At 41.4% G+C, this 17,958-nt stretch overlaps 1 protein-coding gene across 3 annotated transcripts; it reads left to right on the top strand.

Annotated features, from left to right (window-relative positions):
* Positions 1-3,678: 3,678 nt before the first annotated feature.
* Positions 3,679-16,788, top strand: CYP4V2 (cytochrome P450 family 4 subfamily V member 2; the record flags this gene model as incomplete). 3 transcript variants are annotated; one of them, XM_084286741.1, is made up of 11 exons in its annotated part: positions 3,679-3,909; positions 5,501-5,613; positions 6,847-6,932; positions 8,690-8,880; positions 9,305-9,374; positions 10,245-10,371; positions 12,257-12,448; positions 14,047-14,149; positions 14,501-14,635; positions 14,838-15,017; positions 16,613-16,788. In XM_084286741.1, exons 1-11 carry the CDS (start codon positions 3,699-3,701, stop codon positions 16,786-16,788), a joined length of 1,584 nt encoding a protein of 527 aa, XP_084142867.1. In that variant the 5' UTR covers positions 3,679-3,698. The 3 variants fall into 3 exon arrangements, with proteins under 3 accessions (XP_084142867.1, XP_084142868.1, XP_084142869.1); XM_084286742.1 differs by having other exon boundaries at positions 14,896-15,017; positions 16,613-16,732; XM_084286743.1 differs by lacking the exon at positions 16,613-16,788 and adding an exon at positions 15,329-15,460 and having other exon boundaries at positions 14,896-15,017.
* Between the last annotated feature and the right edge of the window lie 1,170 nt (positions 16,789-17,958).

Below are 17,958 nucleotides of genomic sequence, written 5' to 3'. Positions count from 1 at the left end.
TCAAGGATTGGTAATCCAAGGAAAAACATTTTGTAATATATATATTTTATATCTGTACTTTTATGAGATTTCTGGTTTGTATAAATGGTCGTCAAATGCTGTATTCTTTTGAGTAAATGAAAGCATTTTTAAATTACTTTCCTGGTTTAGTGCTTTTTCCTTTGGCTACACTATTTATTCACTGCTGACCTTATGGTATACTATCTGAGAAAGCAGAATGCTTTTGCTTTGGAGCTGCACATCAATTTGATTCATTTTGTTCAAAAATCTCAGGTCAAAGATTTCATATAAGTTCAACGTTCAGTATTCTCTAAAGGTGCGTCTGAAATGTAATTTTGCTCTTCTCAGTGCTCTTTCCTGTGTATAAACATGCACAAGACTATGGAAACGATGGTAAAATGCGTCCTTTACCATCACATGGCACTTAATGGCAACCCAGATTTTAGGTTGTGAAATAAATGAAAAGAGGAATATGTCCCTGTTTGGTTGTATGATGGCAGAAGTGGGAGCTGCCTCAGTGGAGAGATCATCTGGCACTTTGTGAAAGAGAGAAGGTTGCTGACCTCTCTTAGTTACCATAGTAAACTGATAATCAGGCCCTAAAATTCCTCTCCAAGGGTGGTGGGATTCCTGAGCCTTTCAGCATTGACTGTATGTTTTCAAATGGAGGCGTGCTGCGGTATCTTCTTTGAGCAGGTGAGTGCTGTTGTGTACTACACTATGACTTTTGTTGTTCAATGTGAATACCTTCTACTCAGGTTTCCTGCTTTAGTTCTGTTGTAATCATGTGCATGTTGAGAAAGAGTGGAGACCTTCCTAAGAAAAACTGTTCTCTATTGCAAATGCGTTGTAGTGATTACTAAGTTAGCAACTAGTTTGTCTTTCTTACCCCGACTGCTGTTTTTTTTTTTTTGTTTTGTTTTGTTTTTGAGATGGCAAAAATCTGGTATGCCTTGGCTGCAGTAAAGAACTAATGTAAAGAACATAGAACATGCCACAGTTTTTCAGAATATGTAGAATATGTTGTGTACTTTTCTTTTGATGTTCTGTCATACCAGATCCACTTTATCCTTGCTTTGCTTTAGGCTTTTGGTTTTTATTTTTGGTCAGTAATGATAGTTTCATTGATTTCCTTATCTGCAAGAGACCAGCAGAAGCCTGTGTGACATTAGTGGCTGCGGATTGCTGCGTTTGCTTGACAGGATGCATGCCTTCTGTCAACTCAGGCAAATAGACTTTCACTTAAGTGAGAGGCTGAGTGAAAGCAGATTTGCACTGTTATGTGCGTTTATGAAAGCAAAAATTCAGGAAGTGGTAGAGTGTCTGCTGAAACACAACACTGAGCAAATGATTCTCTGGGTGAAAAAAAGTATAGCTGCACATGCTAACTGTAATCCTGTAGAAAAATCTGTTAAGTGTGTGCCTTTCCTGCAGATCATCCTCCTTTGAAACTTATAGCAAAGGTTCATGATGACTACAAATCTCAGCAACATGGTCAGGCCTTAGGGATGCCAGATTTCTCATTTCTTCTTTCTGGGTAAATCTTTTACATCTTGTTCCATCTGCTGCTTTTTCTTTGTTGCAGCATCACCACTGCCAGCTGCTGGCAGCTACCTGCAAAGTTTGCTCTGCTGTGTTCCCTACTGCTTCTCCTGTGGCTTTTCACTGTACCTTTATTATTTCACTGTTTTGTTTGTTTGTTTGTTTTTGTTTTCCTGCACAAGAAATTATCAGTACTCAGAAACACAGATTGTTGACTCGGAAATCATGATTTGGCACTTCATCTTATCAGCTCCATGAAAATAAACAAAAAAAGTAAGGTTTTTGTAAAGAAAAGAATATAATTACCCAGCTGATCACATAGGCAGAAGGTGAGCCACTTAGTCCTGCACACTTCCATCCTTCATGAGATGTCATCTGAAGATAAGAGGATACTGTTGGCAGTGTAGCTTGCTTTTAGTATTTACAAGGTAGGTGATTTGTCTGCTTTTTTTTTTTTTTTTTTCCATGCAATAGTAGCAAAGTTCATTTCCAGGTGTTTACTGTGAAGAAAAATGCATCAGTCAGCTTTTATGATAAAGTGCTGGCTGGGAGACAGTAGAAACAAAGTGCTGACACTTATTCAATTCTTCTACCAAAGGTCATCAGCTTCCTTAGCTTCTGATGATTTTTCTTTATTTGTGTTTCTTCTCTGAGTTGCTAATATCTTCCAAAAGTAGGAAATGCAGTAGGGCTTGTCATTGTAGAGTCATAGAACCATAGCATTGTTTGGATTGGAAGGTGCCTTAAAATGTCTAGATCCAACCCCACCTCCCATAGGCAGCGACACCTCCCACCAGTCCATGTTGCCCAAAGCCCCATTCAACCAGACCTTGAACACCTCCAGGGACGGGGCATCCACAGCTTCTCTGGGCAACTTGTGCCAGTGCCTCGCTGCCCTCTGAGTAAAGAATTTCCTCCTTTTATCTAATCTAAATCTCCCCTCTTTCAGTTTAAAGCTATTACCCCTTGTCCTATCACTATGCACCCTAGTAAAGAGTCCCTCCCGATCTTTCTTGTAGGCCCTCTTTATGTATTAAAAGGCTGCAATAAGGTCTACCTGGAGCCTTCTCTTCTCCAGGCTGAACATCCCCATCTCTCTCAGCCTGTCTCCGTAAGAGATGTGCACCATCCCTCTGACCATTCTCATGGCCCTCCTCTGGACCTGTTCTAGCAGGTCCATGTCCTCTTGGGCTATGGGCCCTGGAGCTGAATGCAGTGGTCCAGGTGGAGTATCATGAGTGTGGAGTAGAGGGGGAGAATCACCTCCCTTGACCTTCTGGCTCTGCTTCTTTTCATGATGCACCATTCCTACCCAAGCACTGTGCAAGTTGCTTGCTGGCCTAATTTCAGCCCTCCCGCCCCCCCTCCTCCGGGTCCACTTAGACTCTCAGCATGCAGAGAAGAGCCCCTGTGGTTGGGTGCCTGCATTGCCTCCAGGTCAGTGTGCCTGTGACACATGTGCTAGTGCTGCAAGTCGCGTCACTGTCACCCTTCAGCTGGTGGCTGAGCATTCAGTAGAGAGATCAGCAAAAGCCATTTGAGCGGAGAAGCATGTGTGTGTCTTGCAGTGCTCTTCTAGATCGTGGGTCTGTATGGGCTCTGATTTGTCTAAACCCTTTGGGCTGCCTACCCATGGAAGATGCTTCCCCATCTTAAGCACTTCACAGCCTTCAGACACTGTGCTGCAGAGCACTGGAGAGGTTCTGCTCAGCAAAACTGTGTTCCCTGAACATCTGAAAACATATGGAGGAAAGCACTATTGAAAACATTCGTCCTCCCCAAATCAGGGCAGAGATTTTTTTCTTGACAGCCATTTGTCCTTTTCCTTCTGAGAAACTGTGTGGGGCCTCTGAAAGCTCCTGTGACTCTTCAGCTGAGGACAGGGAAGCGGCGCTGTTCCCTTTGGCTGCTCTGCTGTCATGAGCTGCTGGCAGGCAGCCTCTCTGTGCAGTTGCTTATCACGTCATCGTTTATTTCCTTCTCTCTGAGCTGTGCCTCTGGGCCCTGTCTATCAGCTCCGCCTCCTGCTCTTAGGGCCTGGATCCAGGCTGTCTGCTCACTGCAAAGCGGCTGTGAGCAGCGCCAGCTGGGCCTGACGCAGTGCCCTGAGCGTGCCAGCGGGGAGCAAAGCTTGGAGCAGGAGCTGCAAGGCAGCCATGGAGGTCGTGCTAGGAACTGCGGGGGGCACCCAGCTGCTGCCCTGGGTGGCTGGGGCTGTCACCCTGCTCTTGACGGTTGTCATCATGTGCTTCCTGCCCTCCCTTCTGGACTACTGGTGGCGGTGGCGGGTGATGAAGCCCATCCCGGGTATCAGCCCCTGCTATCCCGTGCTGGGAAATGCTCTGCTGTTGGAGCGGAAGAGAGAAGGTAGGGGCAGTTTACCTCCCAGCTGTGGGGTCTTGGTGCTGTGAGGGGTTTTGGTGCGGGAGGTGCTCAGGTGGGTGAGCGGGTTGTAGGGTTTGCCATTGCCTATAGGTCGCTCTGGGGCCATGGGCAACCTACAGAGGAGAACTGAGTGAGAAGCCAGCCCTGTGGGAAAGAGGAGAGGAACTGTATCAATGTGGCGTTTATTATTAGTCAAAGATTTGTTGGAAGTTCAGATTGATAGTGGTTTCCAACCACTGATGCTGGACTGGGGCCCATTTCAGGTTGTTAGTGACATGGAGGGGGAATGCTGTGGTCTCTATTTCTGCAAGAAGGAGGGGCGCTGGGCTGCCTTCACAAGAAGTACTTGTTTACTAACACTGAGCACTGTGTTGTAACACTAAGCACAGCTATTAGCTGTAATCCAAACAGAGCTTTTAACTTGGGAGGAAAAAGGACTTTAACAATATTTTTCGCCCAATGAGTGTGCAAGGGAATTTTAGCATGCTGAGTTGTTAGGTTATTTTCAGACTTAGCTGTGCCTTCAGTCTTTGATAGAACCGTCCACTCTTTCTGTGTAGCTAAACTGGCAAGATATGGACTAGATGAGAGCATAAATTAGTGTGTCAAGAACTGGCCGGACTGTCAATCTCACCCCTATGAAGTCCAACTGGTGACTGTGCAATTGTGGTATCTCTCAGATGATTCAGATATAAATGATCCTATGAACTTTGTGCCCTTAGAGATAGGGACATTTGAATTGCTAAATCCATGATGGCCTTTTAAACAATCACTTATCCTTCAGTAAGGTTTCTTAAAATATGAGGGTGGTGTTTAATCCTGCAATAGCCAGCTGTTAAAGGCCTCTGCTTGAATGGCAAACCATCACTGATAATTAGGGCTGAGAGAGAGTGAGAAGATTTAAGCACACAGGAATAGAAAAAAAATATATTTTTTAATTATTTTATTTTTTTTTCCAGGCAAACAATAAGTGTAAGGGCTCCAGAGATTTTCTTCAGGAGTCCAGCTAACAGAAACTAGACATTTCAAGTGATACTTGTCCCTGCACTGTGCTCTGCCATTACCGTGGTCTATGTTGCTTGTCTGTGCATCACAAGTGTAGTATCTGTGAACCAAGTCTTAGATGGGAAAAGGCTTGATGCTGTACTTACTTAGTAACTAAAGAAATGTCCTGATGTAGTATTTTGGTTAGTGTCAGGTAAACCAAAATATAAGCATAGTCTTGATAAAGTTTAATTTGGTTCAAGTTATGACAAAGAGCATTGTATTGCAACAGGCCCATGCTGCAGAGCTCTGGGAAAGCTTAAATGAAACTGCCTTGTCTACAGTGTGGAGGGGATTCTCTAGAATACGGCACCTTCAAGAGCACAGCCATAAAAAAGTGCTCCTGCAGAACAGCTAATTGACAGGTGCAAAATAAGCTACTTTGTCATGGTAGCAAGATAAAATTACAGCAAAAATATAATTATAATGCATATTGTAAAAAACTCCATTGCAGAAGTCCTGCTTATTCAGAAAATAAATCTTTTAAAATTCTAACCTGCTTTTTTGTTATTATTTTTTATTATTCCAGGCTTTTTTAAACAACTACAAAAGTATGCTGAAGATTTCAGGAAACAGCCGTTGTTCAAAATTTGGTTAGGACCATTGCCTATCACTGTTTTGTATCATCCTGATAGTGTGGAGGTGAGTGTGCTTGTCTCCTTTCCATCTAGACCACTCTCAGGCAGAGCAGTGTCTAACCTGTTAGTTTCTATTCGATCAATGTAATTTTTGCAAAAAAGGGCTTGAACTGATTTTACTTGAGGTTATCCTCTGAGCCAATGCTAAAGAGAGGCTGAAAGTGTAAAAATAAAAAAGCTTAGTCTAGGAGAAAATCAATACTGAAGTTGAGCCAGCAAAATGAAAGCATAGAGTAAGTATGTTTTGTACAATGAAGCATCTCCTTTAGCTTTGTTTTGAATTGTTAAACCTTCTGTTCCAAACCAGAACTAAAAAGGCAATAGAAGGGTATCTGGACCATTGGAATAGAGGTAAAACATTACAAAATGCTTTTTGCAGTGCTTGTGCCTGTTTGACTTTTGCATGAGAACTTGATGGGTCTATCTTGATGCCATGAAATGATGTTAGTTTAGCTCTATACAGTGATTGTTCATGAACTGTGAAGACAGAACTGTTTCCTTGTTATGGTATACAGTGAGTATTGAACACTGGGTGGTGATACAACGTTGAAATCAATGGGCAGAAGTGTAGGGCAAGGTGGAGAACAAAGATTTGGTGTGTAAAAGATGACTCGGAGGAAAAGATACAGGATGTACCACTTGTACTAGTTTGTGCTGAAAAGCTACTCATTTTATGAGGGAGTAAGTGCAGAGTTCACCCTGTTGCCTGCTGACATTGTGTAGTGATGTTTTGTTTATGTGAGAAAATAAAGGTGTATGCCTGTTTAGGGGCTGCAGGTTGTTGAGCTTGTTGTTCCAGGCCTTCAGTGTGGTGTTATCAGGGAAGATGAGCTTGGATTCTCTTCTTATTAAGAAAGGCCCTTGCAGACAGCCAATTTTTCTGCAAATGCTGATGAAAGAGATGGTACTGTGAATTCGGTTATGGCTGAAAACCACTGGGTTTTCTCTGAGCTCTGCTGGTAACTTTGTAATGCAGATTTTTCTTTTTAAGAAAGATAAGGGGATTTCTAGTTGTAGTCTCTGACTATTTCCCTGTTTTTCAGGACTGGGATAGTTACAGAAAGACTTGAGGGTGTAGACTGTATATTTCTACTCTGTACCAGCTTGTGTATTTGCATTTTCTGAGGCTCAGGATATTTTCTTGGAGAAACTGAAGTTTTGTGAAATTATGTCAGCTGAAGATATCTCTCTCCATCTAACAAGTAACGTTCTTCCCCCTCTTTTCGTTTTCTGACAGGTTATTCTGAGTAGTTCAAAACATATTGAAAAATCATTCCTGTACAAATTTCTGCATCCATGGTTGGGGACTGGACTTCTGACAAGGTATAGTAAAATGCAGATGTACTGCTGTCTTAAAATTTGCAGAGCGTATGATAGAAATTGTGCTCGGTGGCAAGAATGTTGTGTGTATCTCTGGGCAAAGATGTGGATGATAGCTCTAGAAATCTTATTCCTTGTGATAGTCTTTGTTATTCTTTAGTAGCTAGTGCCCAATACAAATATAATTGTATTATCTATTTCTTGTAAAAATTTACCATTGATACATTTTTGCCCAGAGATTTGGGAAGAATCTGAGTTTTTGAAAAGTTGTATCCTGTGGCTAGTGGTGTCTTCTAGTCTGCGATGATACCTGCTGGATGTTTTGACTGTTGTGTGGAGTAATGTTACTGTGGCAGAACTGTGACTGTGTTGCTTATTTCAGCTGGTAAAGCTGCAAACCTTCATGATGGACCTGAGGTTGGCAATGCTTTGGGGTAAGATGGGAGAGTATCTGTACCCTGTCCTTTGTTTCCCTCATGAAGTGGAGGCTCATAAGTGAGGCTGGATGAGTGCAAAAAAGGAATGGAGAGAGGGAAAAGAAAGTCTTTGGTGTCCTTCAGTCTTTGGTAGGGTTGAGGAAAGTTTTTGGTCTGGGTGATGTAGATATTCAAGAGTTGGAACAACACAAGTATGGAGTGGCTCTGGTAACTTTGTGTCTTTCTGTGTGTCAAGGTTTCCCTGTTAGCAGTGGAGCTTTGTTGCCTGTTTGGAGCTCTCACAAGTGCCATTCTCGTGCTTCTTGATGGGACTGCGCTGGTGGAAAAGCCAGCTGCAATCATGGTGTGGAAGGTGCAAGTATATGTGTGAGGATAAGGAATGCCTTTTTACCTGTGTTTTGTTTGTGCCCCTCAAGCAAGGGGGACAGTAATCAGTAGCAAAGTGCAGAGCTGAGGTCCCTGGGTGTCAGGTGTGGTGTATGGTTCCTGCTAGTGTTCCTTCCTTACTATTTTTTTTTCCAGGTAGACTTTTAGAGATGTTTTGACTTCCTTGTGCTTGCAAAAACATAATGAGAGGATAATGTTCCTGTCTTTACTGATTAAGGCCAGTAGTAGAAGACAACTGATAAGCTAGTCCAATGCCAGAGAAGTGATGCGAGGATTTGCTCTGTAAGCAGAGAAGCCAGCTGTGTGCTTATGGGGCACCTGGTTCAGGAAAACAAACAAGAACCCCTGAAAGCCAGTAGCATCAGCTGTGGCTCCATGCTCATTCGCTGACATGTGGGAGGTTGTTGCCTGCCTCTGAGGAAACAGTTCAAGCAGTCATTGGCATAGCATCCCTGTGCCCTAGTTCTCCTTGGTCCTCATTTCCTAGATTAGATTTCCTATTTTTCTAATTTCCTAGATTCCTCATTTCCTATTCAGTGGATAGGCAAGCACCGGTTGTGATTCACAGAGATACTGTGGTGAGTTGAGACCTTGATGGTGAAGAGCTGGTTTGTCCTACAGATGGCTTCTGTTCTCTCCCTCAGCCTGTGCACTGAGTGACCACGGGGTGTACTGTTTGAAGACCTGTTGGCAACTTCATTTGTTGACAGCAGATATAGAAATGTTGGCTTGTGCTTCAGAGAGAGATGGAATAAGAAAAATTTCCAATTTGCTCCTTCTGAGGAGTGCTGTGGAGATATTGAAAAGTCAGCCACAGCATGCCCATTTGTGAAGGTGCTCCAGGTGGCAGCTCTTACTGTGTGCTTTCTGTGATGAGGAGGGTTTTATCTTTGAGTTGGAGTTTTAACCTGTCCCTCTCCACTGTCAATTTTGCAGCACTGGAGACAAGTGGCGGTCACGGAGGAAGATGATAACTCCCACATTCCACTTCTCAATTTTAAATGACTTTCTTGAGGTTATGAATGAGCAAGGGGGTGTTTTGTTGGAGAAACTTGAGAAGCATGTTGACAAGGAACCATTTGATATCTTTCTGGATGTCACTCTGTGTGCCCTTGATATCATCTGTGGTAAGTCCTCCTTAGTTATTGTGGTGATGCTGTGAGTGGTGCAGAGGCTTGTGAGTACAGCTGTGTCATATTGTGTGAGGAGATATGGGAGTATCTGTGCTTACTGTGTGAATGCATTGCCATCCTCCCAAGGCCATCCTTTCTCTTAGGGTCTCATATGCCTCTGATCAGGTGAGTGGTGAGCTTAGTTTGTGGCATGAGCAGGACAGGGGTAGGAGTCTGAAGGGAGGTTTTCTTAAGGAGCATGGCTCCTGTGCATGGAAAGGAAAAGCAAAATTCTCATCTAGAAAGGGTTGTGCATATTTATGCATCAAACTGACAGTGTGGTGACAATCAAAGTCTGGAAGCAATATTAACTTACTGTATACAGGGACTCTGCATTTCATTTTGCACTTGTGAAATGTTGATGATTTCCTTCTCCTAGAAACAGCGATGGGAAGGAATGTGGGTGCTCAGGAGAATAAGGATTCTGAGTATGTTCGTGCTATCTACAGGTAAATGGAGGTTTTTCCTTGGCTACATTATAGTTGGGTTGGAGTTGTTGCTGCCAGTGTCAGTTCATCTGCTTTGTGAGCTGGGGTGGAGGTGGGGGTGACACAGGTAGATATAGAAAGCCAAGAAGGTAAGAAAAATTCTTGAAGTTTTTAAAGACATCTTCTGTTGTGAGTGTATGCAATGGGAGGTTAAGGCTATGAAAAGGTGTCAGCTGCTATTCAGTTAATCCATTGGTATTGGAGTTTATAATTCCTCTGAGTCTCTTTCTGCTGCCAAATGCATGTAAAAGAGGTGAACAGCCATGACAGTCAGCCCTTTCACGTATACTCCATTTTTTTGAGTGTCCTTGAATCCATATATTGTGACTGATTCTTTATTTCCAGTACTTTTCATGTGATGTCTGACATATACAGCATCTGGACAGTCAAGTAGAAATGTAATGTTTTCAGATGGCTGTTTGAGGTCACAGGACAGATATTTGGAGACCTAGCACAAGTTGTATGTCTTTTCAGGATATGTGGTCAATGCTTTACTGACGGGGGGTGGGAACGGACTGGGTGACTGAATATACCTGCTTCAAGAGGATCACCACTAAAAGGACGTATGCTCTCCTTCTCAAAGATCAGTGTTTAAAGATAGATGTCATAGTGATGCTGAATGCTGGGGTGGATGACAGATTTTGAGATCAGAAAGCAAAGAATAGCAGTTTTACCTTCAGATTAATGTGTTTAAACCCATACAACATGTTTATCTCTGTTTCATAGAGAGAGGTAGAGGGAGGCACAACTTCTTTTTTGGTTCTTGAAATTGTGCTGTGAATTTACTTTTTGTCAAGAAATGTTATGTGACGTAATTTTTTGTGCCCCTAGGATGAGTGATCTAATTCAACAGCGACAGAAGAGCCCTTGGCTTTGGCATGATCTTGTATATATTCTGTTTAAGGAAGGAAGAGAGCATGAGAGGAATCTTAAGATCCTTCACAATTTTACAGATACAGTATGGCCTTTTATTATTATTTATTTAATTTTTATTTTTTTTTACTTATGCCACATTCTAGTTGATGGAAAGTTTTGCACTTAGTAGCTAAAAAAGTTTTGCACTTAGTAGCTAGCTTCCAAATTGCAGATGAGAATCAGCACTCTTACTGTGCACCTATTAAAAGAACTATCCTTTGGGATGCTGAGGAATCCCCTAAAATGAAGCCAATACATATCTTCTCTGTAAGGCAGTCTCAGTTTTAAGCAGGGGAGTATTAACAGGACTCATTGGTCCTGGACAACTGAAATAAACAATAGGTGTTCACCAAATTCTTGTTCTGTCCATCTTAACTGCCTATAACAGTTCTCTGCCAAGTTTGTAGCAGTAAAACAAATATACTGGTAATGACACTTGGTCCAGTCCTCAGATATGGAAGCCCGCATTTGTTTTCCTTCATTTGGAGAAGAATTGATAAGGTGACTTAATTGATAAGGTGAATTGATAAGGTTCATGGGTCCCCACATGAAAAGTAGAACACTTTGGTATGGAAACCATAAAACATACATCACTGACTTTGCATAAAATGCAGTCTTCTCTTACTATTTTAGACTGTGAAAAGAACACCTTTTTTTCTCAGTAAATAGCCTCTGTGCTGTTCTTGCCAATGGCTGCCCTCCCAAGCTTGCTGTTAAGATGTTACCAGGAGTCTGTTTTCCTGGAAGTGTTTATGTACCCCACAGTGCCATTGCCCACAGCAAAAGAAACAGTCCCTGAAATTTCAGTACATATAATGAGTCATAGTGACCATGCACTCCTGCAGTGTACAGAGAAATGGGCATCTCTATCATGCTGTGTTCTGTCAGAGTAAAATTCTCATTAGAGTTGTTTTTAAGTACCTTAGGTTATATTTTGCTTCCTCTTATTGGAAATAGCAGCAATGAAGCAAGAGAAAGAGCCTTAAGGTAATACTGCTGCTGTCCTTCCATGCTGGGCTGGTGCACTGGATATAAAGCACCAAATCTCAGAAGAGGAACACTAAAGGAACACTAAATAATAATATCACCTAGCATAGGTGCTGACAGAAAGAAGAGATGAGGTGTTTTTGCATGTGTTATTATAAGTGTATATTTGAAATGACATGTGTGCATAATTATAGTTCCCCCATTAAGTGCTTCTTCTGAACTGAATCAAGTATTACACAACCTTTAAAAAAAAAAAGTTGAGAGTGATACTGGCCGGTTTACTGAAGACCTTAATTGTGCTGTTACAGCAATGATGGTGATGGCAGGAACTTCTCATCTGTCACTGGGGCTGTGATTTGACCTAAAAAGAGGAAGGTCAACCATTGCTCTGATACCAAAGAAAAACTGTGAGGCTTCAGTGTAGTGGTTCCAGCCATGCTATGTGTAGTCCTGATGTAGGTTTTTGGGGTGCCCTGGTGTCTTCCTCTTCATTCCCCTGAGTTCCCCAGAGGTTGGAAACATGTTTCTTTCCTTATTTATTGGGTTGGGTAGATTTATTCTTGGTGATTGGTCTGCTCAAATTGTGGTGATGTTTTCTGACTTGCTGTTGCCATTGCTGGCATTCACAATAAGCTTGTTCCAGATATTCTTGATGTGTTCACACTTTTTGATGGTCAACACATTGAACAGTTTTCTTGAATAGACAAAATCTTTTCAAGGTTAATTCTATTGCTTGGGACAAGATGTTGGTCATATTTCATCTACTAAAATAAAAAGTTGATTAAGATCACAAGCCAATGGTAACAGCTATGCTAACTAGGCCTACCTCATGTAGACTGCTACAGATGGATATTTTTGTTTTAACAAGTTAGGATGAACCTGTGTGATTTATGCAGCACATACACTGCATGCCACATCTAATATACTGGTTTTAATCTCAGGTCATTGCAGAAAAAGCTGCAGAACTTGAAAACACCAAACGAACGAAATGTGATACTGATGTGAACAGTGAAGAAAGTGGTTGCAAAAAGAGAGAAGCTTTCCTGGACATGCTGCTGAATGCAACAGATGATGAAGGGAACAAATTGAGCTACAAGGACATTCGTGAAGAAGTGGATACTTTCATGTTTGAGGTACGAAAGGGAGCCAATGGTTTGGGGTTTTTTGTTTGTATTTATTTGTGCTTGCCTTTTTTTTTTTTTTTTTTTTTTTTTTTTTCTTTCCCAGAACTTAAGATTCACCATTTACAGGCAGTGACACTCTTTTTTTCTTAGTTTTGGAAGCAACTTCTAATATAAAGTTATTTTATCCCTGGAAGCCTAAGAGGAAACTCCTGTAGGAGACAAACTCCCTCCTGTAGGAGAAAAAACTATTGATCTAGAATTGTATGCCCTGACAAAATATTGGGCAATACATGTGGCAGGTCCTGCCTATGTCAGCAGGTTTTACTCATACAAGCAGATGTGCAATACCAGTTTGATGGTTGATATGGCATCTCAGCCTCTGCTACAAACCTCATTCATGCCATTGAGAACTCTAAATGAATTCTATGTTTTGCCTTGCATTTTGTCAGTTCTCACATTTTAACCCTTGCCATGTTGGCTGTAACCTCGTGGTCCTGTCACGATTGTGGATTGGTAGTGTCTTCTTGGTACCATCTCCGCATGTGTGGTTCCCTCTCCAGTGAAGGATCTAAATAAGACTGTTTTCTACACAATTCTATTAGATGGACCTGAAATCTGTAACAGAAGAACTTAGTTCAGAGATGTATTAATGTTGCTCTAATCTAGAGAAACTCTTTTGCTATTTTACCATTCCTAAGTGACTCCATAGCATTTTGAACTTCATAATAAGTGGCCATTTTAAGTATCAAAATAATTCGATGGCCAGTTTTTCCCTTTTATGTTCCACTCTGTTTTTTTTTTTTTTTTTTTTTTTTTTTGGGGGGGGTGGAGAGGGTATTCCCTTTTTCTTTTCCTTTCCTTGCTCTTACACAGTTCTGAGAACAGTGATAGCTGATTCCCTACTTATAGGAAGCCAGGTAGTATTCCCTCCTGTGGCTACTCTACTGTGTCATTAGACCCTTTTTGTGGTAGTCATTAGCACCAGTCATTGGCACCCAAGTTCTTATGTTACTGACTGGACAGTAAACAAAAAGATGACTATACATCCATTTCATTGTGTAGACATACTGGGATACTGCTCTGATATACCTCTCTGAACGGATTATCTTACGGATTACACTTTGGAAGGGGAAAAACAGTGAGAGCTCTTAACCTATGTATAGCTATTAGTAGTCAGTCACTGAATTCCTGAAAAGGAGAGAAGAGCAAGCAGCAAGTGTCACTATCTGAGGCAAAATACAAGGAAAACAAAAAGAAAAACAAAAGGTAGTTCATGCAGTTTTCTGGAGGTGGAGTAGTAAAAAAAAAAAAGGATCTTTGGGTTATTTCAATGCTTTTTCCCTTTTGGTCAGTTTTCATGCACCTTACAGGATCATGGATCATCTTAAATCCTGCTAATCAGTGTGGGATAGAGTTCAACACTTGATTTTTATTTTCTTATTATTTGTTTATTTATTTTATTTAATTCTTCTCCTTGTGGTTCTTGGAGTAGTGAGTTTATCTCACTTTCCTTACTAGCTGTATACCTAAGTATTTATATAGCATACCTAAACATACCACATTCATGTATAGTGTTGAAGTGAATCTCTGTAAATCTGGACCTCTAGGGCCATGATACAACAGCAGCTTCTATGAACTGGGTCCTGTACTTGCTCGGATGTAATCCTGAAGTCCAGAAGAAAGTTCACAGAGAACTGGATGAGGTGTTTGGTACGTTTCTATTACTCCTTCATTGGGGTTGTGGTGGTGTTTGTATTTGTGGGTGGTACTGTTATAGATACATTATAGGCCTACAGGTAGAAGGGGATGTAGGAACAGACCTTGTGGACATGCTGAAGCTTTCAGTTGTTAGGGGTGATGGGGAGAGGTACTGGAAGGGTGTGTAGGAGACTACAGCCAACCTTACATCCTTGTGACAAGGCATGTATTCAATATCTGTGTAACACAATGCATGGTCTTGGTGCATGATGGTCCCAACTCCTGGAGGAAGTCAAGATGTGTTTGTTTAAACAAAAATGAGGTGTGTCCATCATGTTCACCCCCCTATCTGTGTTTGGCCAGGCAACACAGAACGTCCTGTTACAGTGGATGATTTGAAGAAGCTTCGATACCTTGAGTGTGTTGTGAAAGAAGCCCTGAGACTCTTCCCTTCAGTTCCCATGTTTGCCCGTTCCGTGGCAGAGGATTGCTGTATTAGTAAGTGGGATCCTGTTCTGCTTGTGCTTGCCACTTCCATTCCTGCCAGCATCTCAGTGGAGGTGTTTCCCAAGTAAAGAGCAGGGCTTTCTTTTTTGTATATTTTACTATGAGTCTGTCTATAGGAAGTCATTTTTCTTGCTGTTAAGTTGCCCAGCTGTGTTTTTGTTATTTTTTTCCTCCTCTCCCTGTTTTCTTTCAGGAGGATATAAGATACCAAAAGGCACAAATGTCCTTATCATAACTTATGTGCTGCACAGAGATCCCGATATCTTCCCTGAGCCAGAGGAATTCAGGCCTGAGCGCTTTTTCCCTGAAAATAGTAAGGGAAGACACCCATATGCTTATGTGCCCTTCTCAGCTGGTCCCAGGAACTGTATTGGTATGTACCTGAAGATAAAGATTTCATGATGTACCAGTGCTGCGTTTGGTGTGGTGACCGTAGCAGCAATGAGAGTATCAGAAACTGGAGTCTTGATGCACCTTTTGGTGACATCCCAGACTTCTGAGTGGTGTCTCTCCTGTCAGGCTCGAGCTGCAACGTTTTGTTTCTTCCCAAGGGTTTCCTTTCTTCCCAAGGCCCAGTGCACAGTCTGGTGTTTCCTTCTTGCTGCCTGTGCTGCATGGCAGCATGTGAATGGGCTCCTGTACCATGGCAGGATCGCTTACAGTCTTCTGATCTGTGTTCTGTAGGACACTGTGGAGTGAGAGAAGGCAAATGTTCTGCAGCTACTTTGCTCTGGAAATGTGTCATCTGTCTATCTGATCGTCTCAGCTGGGTGTCCAAAACATGCAGTCTGCAAAGGATGTATTCTTTCTCTTTTTCTGACACTGTTGTTGCTTTGGTGTTTTTGCTGTCTTCCTAGAACTTCTTAGTTCTTCAGGTACCACTGAGACACTTGGTATTTGTCAATGCACAGAACAGAGACATTATTATTTATATTACTGAACATGTGGAAAGGCTGTTCTCTGCACTGATCGTAAGTGCAAAAGGTGAACATTCAACAGTTGTCATGCCATTTGCAAGAATGGGAAACACATGTTCTGTTTTCATTTTATTTTTTGGAGTTTGTCTCAGTGGGAATAGATGATCTTCCCAGAAGAACAGCAGACCAGGTCTTCACACGCTCCAAAGAGGAAACCTAATTTAGTATTATGTGACTAGCTAGTTCCTAGATATACAGGAGTGTGTACAGCCAGAGAGTGCGTGGTAGGTGGTTTATTAATATCATTGCAGAAGTCCAGCACAGAGTACATGTGTACAGACATCCATCTGTACAGATTGTACAAAGAAGAGCACAGAAAATATTTAGAACACCGGGGTTTTGTGTTCTGTTGCTATCTTCAATTTAGTTTGAGTGAACTACTTGGACTGTGATGCTTAGTTGGGTTTCCCTCTTATTTCTCTGTTCTCCCCTTTCCTTCTCCACCTTTCTATAAAATCTAAATTGAACTTTGGCTTCTGTGCTAGCAAATCATCAATGTGCACAGTGTTTAAAGGATGGTCTGCCTCTGGTTCTGATGCACTTGTATCTCCTTTTCTCCTCCTTGCATATGTAGAACAGTGGGATTTATCTCTCTTCGTGCTGTCCGTGTGTTGCATCTTCTGCTGCCCTCATCTGTCATCCATTCTTCCCTGCTTAGTCCACCCAAGAGACATGACAAGGCTGTGTTTTGTATTAAGACCATGTAAACTGTTGAATATCTCCCCTTCGATGTTTGAGTATTGTGTACTATGGGAAGAAAAATGTGCTATAGGTTGGCCCAGGAAAGTCAGATGCCTCATGCGGAGAGAAGCACTAGTTTCAGTAGTATCCATATGACCTTGGTTTTTGGCCCACTTAATTCTGTTCCCAAGGCAGGCACATGGTCCTTGCTGCCCTGTGTTCCTGGGGGGTATCACCAAGAACACACAAATGCAACAGTGGTTGCTGCAACCTGACAATAACACCTTTTTTGCTGCACTGTAATCCATAGGTCAGCGCTTTGCACAAATGGAAGAGAAAACTCTTCTAGCCCTCATCCTGCGGCGCTTTTGGGTGGAATCCTGTCAAAAGCAAGACGAACTTGGTTTGGCAGGAGACCTAATTCTTCGTCCAAATAATGGCATCTGGGTTAAGCTGAAGAGGAGGCCAAACACCGTACCAGAATGAAAGGAAATTCAACATTTAATTTTTCCCAAAGCTTTAAAGCTAATTTGGCTGAGATATGTTTTAAAATCAGATGATCTGATAGCAGTCCAGCAATTGTTGGAGTTAAAGCTTTTACTGGTTGTTTAATCAAAGAAGATGTTGTAACATCCATAAATTGTTCTACTTTTCTAGTACATCAGAGCTTCTTGTTCATCTTTGAAGTGCAAATCCTTCAACATCAAATCTTAGTGCCTTATCTACTCACATGAAGCTGTTTTATTGCAACAGTGTTAAAACTCTGAAATGATGGTACTGACAACAGTATTGTTTCTGATGGAGATAGATGATTTTATTTCATAGCATCCATGAAATAACCAATGGTCTCAAAGTTTTGTGTATTTTTAAGGTTTATTTGTCTTCAGAAGGTAGAAGTGAACATGTCTTCCATTGGCACAGCTTTTTTTTCTGTTTTGGTGATGACTACATCTATGAAGACAAAGCAAAAATCTCCCATAATTTTTACTCCTCCTTTGTAAGCATTTACATTAGTTCTTAAGCGGCAAGTACTCTGAAATGTTTTTTAGGAAATTATACAGTATGTATCAACCTGTATAAATTGCACCATGAATGAGATAGTGTGCAATTTGCACACAGGATTTCATAATGACAGAAACAATGTATTACAAGTTTGGAGAATAAATTTCTATTGTGCCTCAGAATTAAATGAAATTGTATCTGTAAAAATTAAATGTCTGTTAAGTTACTGGTGGATAATTATATAATGATTTCTTATCATCAGTCCCCTGTGGGGTGATGCATCATTGAGATTTTACCGTGTTAGTCAAAGCTCAAACAAAGAGCCAGTCTGTTCATGCCTTCTGGGGTCATAAAATCAACATGGAGAATTTCTTGCTAACTGTTTCTTGTTAAAGAGGAATTACAGTAATGGAATGAAGTGCCTGTGGAAATTTCTGACTGTTCTTTAAAGACTCTCAAACAGAAACAAAAAGCAGTCAAGCTGCTCTCAAAGGTCTTAATGATGACAGATATGCCTAGAACCTAGAAATTTCTCAAGCATTTTTGTTAACAACTGCTACAGCAAGTAATATTCTTATAGAAATTCTTTTTTTTTTTTTTTTTTTTTTTTTTTTCCTATTTTGTCTACCTGAATACATTTGAGGAACTCAGAGA

This window comes from Netta rufina (genome assembly GCF_964035555.1).
Source record: "Netta rufina genome assembly, chromosome: 4".
Taxonomy (NCBI): Eukaryota; Metazoa; Chordata; class Aves; order Anseriformes; family Anatidae; genus Netta; species Netta rufina.
Note: the sequence above shows the minus strand (reverse complement) of the source record. Positions and strands in the feature narration are given on the sequence as shown.